The following is a 13,287-nucleotide window of genomic DNA, read 5'->3' on the forward strand; positions in this document are numbered from 1 at the left end:
TCAAAGATCAGGTTTAGAGATAAGGAGATACGTTAAGGAGTACAAGAAATAGTTCTAAATCAAAAACTACTATTGAATGAATTTATACTACCTCTAAATATTTAACATTGCTAAGAGAAAAATTACCTTCAATTTCTAATGGATTTCTTTTCAATCATTCTGACTGTGTGGGCTTAGATGTACAGACAATCCATTGTGCAGCTATTCCTTAGCCTAAGAAGAGTTTAAGTCTCCTGACTCAGTCAGATGGGGTTATATCCCACAAAGCCCCTCCTCTTGCCAACATCTGTCCATTCATTTCTGACATAGAACAGACAGAATATCTTAAAATCTGAAGTCAGCACCAATCCCAAAAAGAATTAAATATGTAAAGAAACAGAAGTACTCGACACTCTCCTAATAGTATCTGAGAAGCAGGCTTACCTTTGCATGATTCATTAAAGATCCTTCTTTAAGTGAGTTCTAATTGGTCCTGAATAGTGACGGAATGCAAAATCTACAATCAGCTCTATGGCAAGTAGAGAATGCTCTGTGAATTGCAAATAAATGCAGAAGTTGGCGATTTACAGGAGAATAAAAGTAATTCTAACAAAAATACTAACCCTCAGGACAAAAACTATTTTGACTCAAAAATCAACTGAAATGATCATGGAAAGGGTCAAATGTTCCTTTAAAGAGAAGATCAGAAGCATAAGTGCTGTTCCTAAATATATACTCTTTAGTATTTTGACTTTTCCCCAGTATCATGATAAAAACAACAATGTAGAAAATGTTTAATAGATCCATTCACTTAGCATAAGCCCTATGAATTAGACTAATGGTTCATTATAAACAGTCAGCGAGGAGTGAATAATACAATTTTTACTGGGTACACTGTTATCACTGTGTGGTTCTATGGGTAAAAAAAATCTCCCCATGCATTTGGTATTGTTATCTAATTTCTTCCTATGTCTGGATATTTTGTTTAACTTTGAATAAAGACAATCTGGGTGCATAATTTTAACATAAAAACAAGCAAAGCAGCATGTGGTCCTCTGAAATGATTAATAGAAAAGTGATTGGAATTAATCACAAACACAAGAGGAAGCTGAAATTAGAGAGGGTTATTAAGGTGCTCTCTGCTGTTTAATCTCATCCCCTTATCAACACATTAACCTTGTTTTCTCTGCCTGCACACTGAGTCCTACAGCAAAATTAGGTCAGAAATTCACATCAGATCAGATCAGATGATTCATTCCAGCAAGACACTGACACGCTGCTGATTTGAGTTTTCTTCCAGATGGAAGCATGGCTGAGGGCTTTGTGGAATGGTTTTGTATGGTCTAAAATAAAAACTACAGCTCCCTATCGAGTATTTCTATACTAGCTGAAAAGCATTTTAAATATTCTAGGGTTAATAGCAGAGTATTTCTAAAAAATTGATAAGGTAGAATTTCTGAACTCTGGTTAATTTCACTGCACTTGGGTGAGACGTTCATGTCTAGTTTGATAGGGTATAAAAAGTATTTCATTTTCCAACATGCTTTCAGTTAAAACACAACCAGTGTGATTAGCTATTGCTGACCCAATAGCTATTCATGTAGCTAGCACTAAATGGATTGTTATTCACTAAAAGGCAGTTCAATAAATGCTCTCCTCTTTCTGTACAGTCTTCTGTCACAAATCATCTGTATGATTCAACAAGCCATAAACTACCTAAAGTGGATTCATGGAACTGCTAACATTTCTCGAGTAAGAGTTATCAGTGCAATTATATCTTTAGCTCATCACTTAAAACCTCAACCCAGCCAAAACTCTGGTATCATAACTCTTTGCTTTTTAGTAATGATTTTTAGTAAAGGAAAAGCAAAGCATGTTACTATTTTTATGTGTATTTTATTTTTTTCCAGTTTCTAATCCATAATCACTTGAGATCCTTTGTGTCTCTGGCTAGCAGAAATGCTGAGGTCCTTGCTAAAAATAGCACCCATGTACATATACCAATATGCAGTTGCATGTATCTTTTAAAGGGGCTGTAAGTAACATAATGTAATCCAATTCCATTTCTGACTGTCACTTTTAAAGAGGAAATATAACCTCATATAGATCCCTTGAGGGCATCCACAGGGCACAAAGACATTCCTAATCAGCCTAAGTAGTCCTTTGTGTCAGAACCACTTGGCTAAAGTTGAGAGCTGTCTTTCCAGACTTGGAATGTTTAGGAGAATTTTACTAATGCAATATTTGTCTCATTAAAAAAGAAAAAGTCCAGTAGAAAAAGAATTGTAAGAACAAGTGCTATAAATAAATTTTCTCAAAGCCTTTTATATTTGCACTCTTTTCTATAATGTTTCAAAATACAAGACTAATAATGAAATGAAAATGTGTAGTGACTTTCCAGAATCTAGGAAGAAAAAGAAAATGAAAACTTCAAACTTAATTATGTTTTAGGGATACAAAAAGAACTTATGCTTGGCTGTCTTTCTTATGGAATATCCTTGCTTGCTATCATAAATGGAACTAATGGCAAATAGTGAAGTTCCGAATCAGACATTTGTTCACACATACCCAAGATATGTCTTTCTGGGCCGGAGAGATAGCATGGAGGTAAGGCATTTGCCTTTCATGCAGGAGGTCATCGGTTCGAATCCCAGCGTCCCATATGGTCCCCCGTGCCTGCCAGGAGCAATTTCTGAGCCTGGAGCCAGGAATAACCCCTGAGCACTGCTGGTGTGGCCCAAAAACCAAAAACCAAAAAAAAAAAAAAAGATATGTCTTTCTGATTACAGTCAGACTCAGTTCTCAGAAGGCTATTATCCTTCTAATGTCTATGCCTGTCCCATGTTTGTATTTAATATTCCTTTCACTCCCAGATTGTATACCTCTGTTTTCATCCCCACTCAGGACAAACTAGAGATTTGTAGCACATTTAAGTTGAACCCACTTGTTGGAAGCTGAGGAAATTTTGTTGTTGTTGCTATTGCATTCTAAATAAAAAGTAAATCTTTTTTTTTTTTTTTTTGTGATTTTTTGGGTCACACCCGGCAGTGCTCAGGGGTTATTCCTGGCTCCAGGCTCAGAAATTGCTCCTGGCAGGCACGGGGGACCATATGGGGTGCCGGGATTCGAACCGATGACCTCCTGCATGAAAGGCAAACGCCTTACCTCCATACTATCTCTCCGGTCCCCCAAAAAAGTAAATCTTATTTAACAGAAATGATGAGCCACTGAAACTATTTCTCCACTAACATTTCTCCTTAAAGTCTTTATCTTTTCTTCCCCAATATTAGTTGGGAGTGTTAAGAAAAGCATTGAGAGAATCCCTATATATTTATTTTAAAGTTTTCACCTACTAAATCTTTTTAGTAAATCCTATTTGAGAAATGAAAGCCAAAGGACCAGAAAGTTAGTAGTGACAAGCGGCTCAATTTAGTTTAAAAATAAGAAACTGGGGGCCGGGCGGTGGCGCTAGAGGTAAGGTGCCTGCCTTGCCTGCGCTAGCCTAGGACGGACCTCGGTTCGATCCCCCGGCGTCCCATATGTCCCCCAAGCCAGGAGCGACTTCTGAGCGCATAGCCAGGAGTAACCCCTGAGCGTCACCGGGTGTGACCCCCCAAAAAAAAACAAAACAACAAAAAAAAAACAAAAAAAAATAAGAAACTGCTTAGAAAATCTTGATGACTAGAACACTGAGAAAGTGTGAGCAGATTCTTATCTAAGAATTCAGTGTTTTAAGCTTCCCAGCATCAGCACAAAAGGCATTTCAGCACATGTGTGATCCAGAAGGTCAATCATATGAAATCCTATTTCCATATTTTTTAAGCAGTGCTTGGCTGTATGCACATTTCTAAAATCGCAACTGGCATATTTCACAGAGAATTATCATCAGTGCCTTTCCAAGGTCAAACATGCCCCATCTTTAGATTTGCGGCTTTAGTGTCCTATATATTAAATCATACTCTATCTCTGAGAAGGCATTCAGCAGACATGTTAAAGAATTTTAATTGATTAGATTGTGCTCATTAATGTCATGTTGCATTGTCTCTGTACCTTAACATAAATTGTGCCATACACTATTAAATATGTGTCAAGTTTTGAAGTGCTAATTCTGTTTCCTCTCAATATCCTTGGAAGCCCCCAAATGCCTGTGTGACCAGAATCTTCTATGGAGCTTTCAAGATATTAAAATGCATTTCTTATTAGAAAAGTTAAAGTCATTTCAAAACTGGAATGTCAGAAAAAAAAAGTTGATATATATTCTAAATTGTCTGAACCCCAGGATATTGGCCACCTTATGATAAAAATGAAATTGAATTTGGACATCACAATGGAAACCAAGCCAGGATAAGTTGAGCTATCCACAGCCAGCTCAGACACAGAGTCAGGTCAGGTCTTTAGTTAACTCCTGTCTTATGGCTTGTTTGTTCCTTTCATCTTTCTCTAACACTTTCCCTAAGAATATCCGAGATAAATTTTGTCCTCAAGAATATCTCTTTCCCCTGGAATGTGCCTCACAATCCATGATCCTTTCTTTGAGACTAAAAAATAAACACAGGTGTTTTAATAGTTTAGGAGGTTTTATTACTATATGGTCATTTTCAAAAGATATTAAACTGTAAAGAATAATTTGGAAACGGGCTACAGGAAAGTATATAAATAATCATTAATGACAAGCAGGACTCATGTTCCATCTCTCACCTAGCTAGAACTTATAATTACTACCAGTATATTTAAAAAATTAATGTTTTATTTTATTTTTTTCAACTTTGTTTCTCCCTTCTTATTATAATATAATATTTTACACTTTATATATACTGAGATTGTAAGTAAAGTAGCTTATTGGTAAATATTAAATTTAAATATTTTAAGTAACACATAAGTATGCTTTAAAATGTTGAGTTTATTTATTTATTTTAAATATATAAATCTTTATTTAAGCACCATGATTACAAGCATGTTTGTAGTTGGGTTTCAGTCATAAACAGAATACCCCCCTTCACCAGTGCAACATTCCCACCATCAGTACCCTCAAAGACAACATAAATAAATAGGCTAGACTTGAGCTTATCAGGGTGGGGAATGGAAGGGTATAATAGGGTGTGAATAGATTAATGGGGGAAACACCCTGTTGAAGGGTTTGGTATTGGAACATTTTTTATATAAAATCCTTTTATTAACAGTATTATAAAGCACAATGGCTAATTTTTTTGAAGTTTTCTTTATCTAAATTTTATTACTTTATTTAAGTTATGGTTTACAGAGTATTTCATAATACACTTGTCTCTGGCATTCAATGTGCCAGCACCAATGCCACCACAGTGTAACATTCTCTCATCATTGTCCCCAATTTTCCATTCACCCAAGCCTGCCCCCATGTCAGGCACAAAATAAAGTTTTGCTTGTTACAACTAAACAACTAAATGGTAATAAATTGTCAAAAGAAATTCAGTGAAAAAACTTGTGAAAATATTTATATTTTACAACAAGGTCTTTGCTTAAAGTCATTGCTGAAGATTTAATAAGCTAGTTTGAGCTAGTTTAGCATTTTGTAGACCTTAAGTGACCTCACTGCTCCTTTCACATCTAAATTGGTTGTTCCTAATCCGGTGTCAGTATTGTGGAATTTGGAGGAATCCTGCTGCTGCATATGCTTCCACATTCCAGGAATTCCAGGATCCATTGAAGTGGGTCAATGAATTGATTGAGAGTAGCTATGGGACATGGTTGTGGCTGCTGAGGCTTCTGGAAATATGTAGGGGGTAGAGAAGTCAGTCTGCTCTCATTCCTAGAAAACCCCAGAGTTGTCAATGGCTCAATTTTGATTTAAGGTCAGTCATTCACTCAGTCCTCATTCATTCATTTATTCATTTATACATGTGCTGGGTATTATTTTTTGCTATGACCATTGAACAGCATGTTTAAAATTCTTAGATCATATGTCTTTCCACCTGATATATAAAAGTAATTATTACAGTACCTTATTCCTTCACCTCTCTCAAATGTTAACATTTTCCTTTCTTTGTTGTAAATATCCACATGGACGATTTGTGTTGGTTTTGGGGGCCAATTTTGGAGTGCATAAGGCTTATGTCTGGCACATTAGAGATCATGCCTGGTGCTCTTGGATCTTATAGGGTGCCAAACATTTACTTAGGTCATCTGCTTACAAGTAAATAAGTACCCTACCAGTTGTACTATGGCTCTGATCACTCACACTAACATTTTAATTTTTACCTATTTTAGCTCACCTAAAGAGAAAAAGGAAATGAATAAAAATATCTTCACCTACTTTTGAATTTGAACCTCAAAAACTATTTATGTTGAATGTTCAATGCCTGATCAGAATTTTTAACATCCAGAGAGATACTACAATTTTTACTTATGAAGGCAGGTACTTAAGTAGTATCTATAATATAATATATTGTAACATATAACTAATATTTCCTTTCTTAGGATAAAACTATTTTATGTTTTATACGCTTATTCACTTTTCACCTTAAAATTTCCTTAATTCTCCTCACTTTTTTTTTTTTTTTTTTGGGTCACATCCTGCAGTGCTCAGGCGTTACTTCTGGCTCTATGCTCAGAAATTTCCCCTGGCAGGCATGGGGGACCATATGAGATGCTGGGATTCGAACCACCATCCTTCTGCATGCAAGGCAAACACTCTATCTCCATGCTATCTCTCCAGCCCCCCAAATTCTCCTAACTCTTTCTTTACATTTACAGTATTTATCTATTTCATATAGATCTTAAAATGAATTAACACAGAATTATTATTAACTTTTCAAATTTATATACCATAAAAAAGACATACAGTTTTTACAAATGTTTAGTCAACTTATTATAGATTTATAATTATGTGGAATTTGGTTGCTTAGCTCTATTCATCTATTCATCTATTGAGTAGGTGTAGCCACCTCCACAATAAATACTTAAAAAGAAACCTCTCTCTTTTGGGTCAGAGTTATAACACAATGGGTAGGAGATTTGCCTTGCATGTGGCAGACCCAGGTTTTATCTCTGGCATTTTATATGGTTGCTTGAGCCTACCAGGAGTAATTTCTGTGTGCAGAACCAGGAGTAACCCCTGGGTGTTTTCATATGTGACCAAAACAAACAAACACAATTAAATATGTTTTAAAAAAAAACCTCTGTCATATGTGGGCTACAAACACTTAGTAGAAAAATGATAACGATCAAAGTCACTGGGAATGGAGATTTTTGTTCATAGAACGAAGCTTATGTGGGAAGGATCCTCAGAACACTGGAGGGCTCCTTTGAGGCTCTGGTGGAAAGAAGCAGGCTTGCTGGTGATAGGTATGGTTTGGAATGATGGATGGTTTAAATTCTAGCATCTCAATAAAATAATAAGTAATTATTTTATTGTATTTTAATATTACTATAAATAATAATAATTAGAAAAATAATAAATAAAATAATAGCTTCAAAATAATAAAAATGAATTTAAAAACTGGGTCTAGAATGATAGTAAGTGAATTTGCCTTGTATGTAGCCCCAAAATAAAGAAAATAAAAAATAACAAAAATATCCTCAAAACTACTATAAATTCTATGTTTTCAATTTTCCCTTTTCTCATTTTTTTCGCAAACAAATGTCACTCATTTTACCCCAAGTTCTCCACCAGAAATATTTTTTTTTTAAAAACAATCATAATGGCAAAATGTATAGGAAAATTTACAGGGTCCAACATGTTTAATTTAATAGCAAAATCTGTCTTTTCCTCTCCTTCTATCATCTTCTATCATCTACTCACCTCTTGTCCTATCCCCTCTTTCTCTTTTCTCTTCTTTAACCACTTTTGTCACTTTATTAAGATATTGTCCTCTGGGCCCGGAGGGATAGCACAGCGGCGTTTGCCTTATAAGCAGCCTATCCAGGACCAAAGGTGGTTGGTTCAAATCCCAGTGTCCCATATGGTCCCCTGTGTCTGCCAGGAGCTATTTCTGAGCAGACTGCCAGGAGTAACCCCTGAGCACTGCCGGGTGTGGCCCAAAAATAAAAAAATAAAAATAAAAAAAAAAGATATTGTCCTCTTTAGAGTTTCTTCTTACTCATGGAATTTTCCCATTTCTATCTACAATTCATATCTTATAAGCAATGAGGTATTCCAGGGAATAATTGTTTGTTTTTGTTTCTTAGCTCTGCCTGGTGATGGTGAAGCTCAGGGTTTATTCCTGTGTCTACACACAGAAATCAATTCTGGTGGACTCAAGGAACCATATGGAATATTCAATATTGAATATTGAACCCAGGTTACTGCTTGCAAAGCAAATGCCCTACCACTGTACTTTAACTCTGGCCTTAATCACAGAGAACAAGTCTCCCATTGACTCTCTAATTTTATTCAATAGATATCTAAATGTATTTACAAAGTTGTCATGCCAAAGATAAAAATCTATTTTCCACTGATTAATTTAAATTTTCATAAGTAGAATCTCATTGAAGTAATATGATCATCTTTTTAACATACTGGGATATTAATTACACGATTGTGGATGTTTATATATTCTAAGGTTACAATTTTACCAGCTCATGCCCATCCTCAAAATGCCAATAACTCTCCAACATAATCTATAGGAACTTTTTCTTCCACTTTTTTCATCATTTAGAAAATATTCAAACAAATATAATACACATCTCTTCTACCACAACTAGCATATAAACTGTAAAACAACAAAGCCAATTTTGCAATGATTTTCAACTTCTTAATTTTCAACACTTCCACTTAGTAGTCAGCAAAATTTGGTAATTCCCATACCTTTGCTGCTTACAATCTATTCCAAACCAACATCACTTTATTAATTAATTCTCATTTCAATAATTCTCACCTGAATTACTGAAAGTTTTTTGTCTCAATTTTTTGCATCTATTCATATATTTTATGCATAGAAATTGAAGTAATCCTTGGAAAATAATTAGAGCATGTCATACAGTTGATTGGTATTATTAAAATGTGTTTTATTAGTAGAATAAAACACAATCATTCATAACGTCCTATGTTACCAGATAACCCTCAATCAGTCTAAATTGCATCTTCCCAATTTTTTCTTTTTTGTTTTGTTTTGTTTTTTTGTTTTGGTTTTTGGGTTACGCCCGGCAGCACTCAGGGGTTACTTTTGGCTCTATGCTCAGAAATCTCTCCTGGTGGGCACAGGAGACCATATGGGATGCCGGGATTCGAACCACTGTCCTCTTGCATGCAAGGCAAATGCCTTACCTCCATGTTATCTCTCCGGCACCGTCTTCCCAATTTTTTCTTTGATTACTGTATCACACCTCATTTTTTTCTCAAGACATATCAGAGTTGCTGTTTTTTCTGCCTAAAACCCTCTTTCATTGCTAGATACTTGAGTCCTGTCTCCGGTAATATGCTTGCAATGTTTCAAATGTAATTTATTTAAGAAGCTTTCTCTGGCTTCTGTTTTTATACCCTTTGTTCTGCTTACTTTTTTTTTTAGGTATAACTCATTTGCAACAGTCCTCTATTTTTATATGTAATAATTTGTTTAGTTTTCTCTCTCATTCTTCCTAATAACCATGAGATTCATGGTTTCCTAATAACTATGAATTTCATTCTATTATCTCATTAAGATCTAAGACACTGCTTGACACATTTATTCAAAGGATATGAATATATTAGTTTAAAGGGACATTTGCTACATTATCTTGATAGCAACTTTACTCATTATAATGAAGATATTAAAGCAACATTTGTATGCATCAAGAAATGAATAAAGAGGCTATGGTATATTAACTCAAACGAACACCACACTATCATGGAATAATATAAAGTTAGGCCAATGGAACAACTGGGATGAAACTTGAGATGCTGCTGCTACAGAAAGTAAATCAGACCAGATGATATTGACCATTCAGAATTAAAATAAATCATCTATCTCAAATCAACAAAATACAAATTTCTAGACTAAATAAAAGCTACAGTAGTTGTAAGTGAAAAATAGGCAGTATGGGAGGAATGAATTTCTCTGCTGTTGGCTAACTGGGTCTTTGAAGGTAGGTGTGGTGAATTCTGAATAGTATAGAAATATTAATACCTACAAAATTCTATTATGTCAAAACTAATGAAAAGTCATTTAAGAAGTAAAAGATATAAAGATTCTATAAAAATGAGCTATATAAGAACTTAATAGATATATTAACTTTGTTAATCATTTGTCATAATGTGAAAACAATTAAATCATTTTGAATACTTGAAAACCATGTTAAGTCTATTATATTTCAAGTAAAAGTAAGGTTATAAAGTTTAAAAAAACCTTCTGAATAGTAAAATTTTCAATAAATATTTCTCTAATCATTCAGCAAAAATGTTATCTAACAAGTCTGCTTTAAAGCTGTTCTGTTTAAAATATAAATTTAAATTAAGAACCATGATTTACAAAGTTATTGATAGTTGAGTCTTAGGCATACAATTCCAAAATCCATCTCATCATCAATGTTAAGTTTCCTGCAGTGTTCCCTATACTACCTCATCCTTTCCTACCTTGAAAGGCACATTTGAAAGTTGGGTGGTTGTAGTTAGAGCTTATGTTCTCAGAGTTTTTAAGTAAGTGCTTTGGATCAGTTACATTCTCCCTCCACTGAGGCCCAGCCCCTGTTCCCTCATTACTTTTTTCTAATCTGATCTCATTCTTTAACATGTAGAGAAAAATGATTGTTTTCATAAAACTTACAGGATAACTTAGATATTATGCTATTATGCTATGGATTGGTGTTGGCTATTGAACACCTTGACATCAGATGAGAGATTACTCTCTTTCACTTTACTAAGTTTCAATTTTATTTTTTATTGTATTTATTTATACATTTAATTTTGGTTTTTGACCACACTCTGAGGCAGCACTCAGGCCTAACATCTGGCTCTGTGATCAAGGACTCACACCTTGTAGGTGTGGGGGACAATATGGAGTACTATGTTTCTGGTGCCAACTAATTTTCACTTAATGCTTCTGGACGTAAGTCTCCCTGTTTTATCACTTTATTTCTTGTTTGAGAGTCAGAATTTTTCTTTAAAATAAGACTTTCTACCTCTCTTCAAATTTCAAGGCTACCTGGTGGATATTGCAACTCAGTCATTGAGTGCCTATCATGCATTAATGAGTTTCTGAATTTGTTTAAGATGGCACAATAAAAAAAAAACAATAAAATATCTATCTTTTTGTTTAGATTTATAAACTTATTCTAAAAATTGTATATTAATTAGCTTAGTAGGAACAACTTAACTTCACATAAGTGAATATCTTGTACTTATTTATAATATAATGACAAGTTTTTTATGTATTTCTATATTATCTAAATTACTATGGTATCCTTTGAGTTTATAGCTTCCTCAAAGTTGTTGGTAAGCTCCACTAAATACTGACAGCACATACAAATTTACAATTTGCTACTTTTGCTATCACAGTCCTATAGATATTTAGCAAATATCATTCTAAAGGCTGATTTAAAAACAAAGGTGAGAAACACATTCTGAAGGCTGTTGATGAGTGGAGTTTTTAAAATATAATAAAGTGAATTTTTACCTAGCTTTTTTATAAGAATATACAGTAGATTATAAAATCATACTTTTGGTCTTAATATCAAAATCATAGATGGTAAGAAAATGTACTTCAGCTAGGCAGTTTATCTATTATTCAGTTATTCAGTTCATTGATAAAGAAAAATTTTCTAGATTCTTGATCACACCTATAAATGTGCTTCTTTGTAGAAATAGAACATCTGCAAGTCTGACATGCCTGGATGACAAAGACTACATGCACACACACATTTATCACTGAAAATAAGATATATTATTTCCCCAAAAGTCAAAATATGTCTTTCAGTTTTTGTCTCAGTGCCCAAGGAAATTACCCTCAATTTAGAACCTAGAGTCTGGAGTTTATTTGTATGTAGCTGGCAGACTACCCAGCATAAAAGTCCTATTATTTGAACAAACCTGGACCCTTGATAGCAGACAAAAAACATAATAGTCATAAAATTACCCATAGACAAAATATAATGAGATTTCCACCTTCATTTAGATTCAGATAATTGTTTGTTTTATTCTATACTTGATGATGCTCAGTATGATGATGGTTCTGCAGTCAGGAATTTATTTTAGCAGTGCTGGGAAGCCCATATGGGATACCAGGGATCAAACCTTGGTTGGCTGTGTGCATGGCAAGCACCCTACTATCCATACACAGGCTCTGATAATTTTAAATTGTTAGGGAGACCTCATGATATCAAAAGAGGGTAAACCTTACTAGAAGATAAGGAACAAAAGCAAAGACATTGAGGGTGGGAGCATGCACCAAACAATGGTTTTTAAAATGTGTATGTTCTCATGAGTTTACCAGAAAGATTGATCAGTATGTGGGTTTTAGTCAGAGAAAACCAAATTCTTTCCTCACCCCATCTGGACCTCTGTATGTGACATACAAGTAGATATTGTGTTAACTAAGGCAAAGATTTTGCAGTAGAATGGATTACTTCAATTAAAGTTGTGTGGCATCATTAAGGCCAAATTTGACAATATCTGTCCTAATCAGGTGACAACACACCTTTTGCAGAACCCATGTATTCAAGTGGCCATCAGACTAGGAACTTACACACAAATACACACACATACTCACACAAACATACATACTTACCGTTTTATTGCTTCTTCTTGCCTTCGGCGTTTTTCATTCTTCTCCTTCAAGTAAGCAAGGTTTGTTTCATTTCTCAAGCGATCATTCTCTCGAGCAATGTCTGATGCATTCTGAATAACCAAGCCATCATAGGCTTTCATACCCATGTCCTCAATATACTGGAGAAATGTGTCCAAGGGATCTTCATCAGGATTGGAGCTCAACATCTTGGAGGAAATCATGTATAAAGAAACACTTCCTGTTGGATGAGAACATGTATTTAACAAGGATGGAAATAGCAATGAGAGGCTTTCTTTAGTTCTTCTATAATTTTTTTCATCTACAATAATGGTTGTGTCTCTTTGGTGCTTTGATATTGCAAATAATCAAAGTATTTGAAATAAATAATCAAACAAAAGATTCAAAAAACTAGTATACACTTCTCACATACAAATGGAATATGGATGTATTCCTGTTGTGTCATAGAAAAACTATTTGCTTTGTGCTAAAAATATTTTTGTGTTTTAAAACTGTGTTCTTATACTAATAAGATAATTCAGGTAACATTTTCATATATTTCTTATTTATATACAGGAATTTTTATTTAATTTATATTTAATTTTATTATTAATTATAAAATTACAGTATTTTAAAT

The 13,287-nt window shown here is 34.2% G+C and overlaps 1 protein-coding gene across 1 annotated transcript in view; it reads right to left on the minus strand.

Annotated features, from left to right (window-relative positions):
• The window catches only part of NYAP2 (neuronal tyrosine-phosphorylated phosphoinositide-3-kinase adaptor 2), a 282,724-nt gene extending 269,850 nt beyond the window's left edge, over window positions 1-12,874 (minus strand). Inside the window, 1 exon segment of the mRNA XM_049768157.1 lies at window positions 12,654-12,874. Coding sequence (XP_049624114.1) covers window positions 12,654-12,874 — 221 coding nt within the window.
• Window positions 12,875-13,287: the final 413 nt, after the last annotated feature.

Source organism: Suncus etruscus, chromosome 2, assembly GCF_024139225.1.
Source record: "Suncus etruscus isolate mSunEtr1 chromosome 2, mSunEtr1.pri.cur, whole genome shotgun sequence".
Lineage (NCBI taxonomy): Eukaryota > Metazoa > Chordata > Mammalia > Eulipotyphla > Soricidae > Suncus > Suncus etruscus.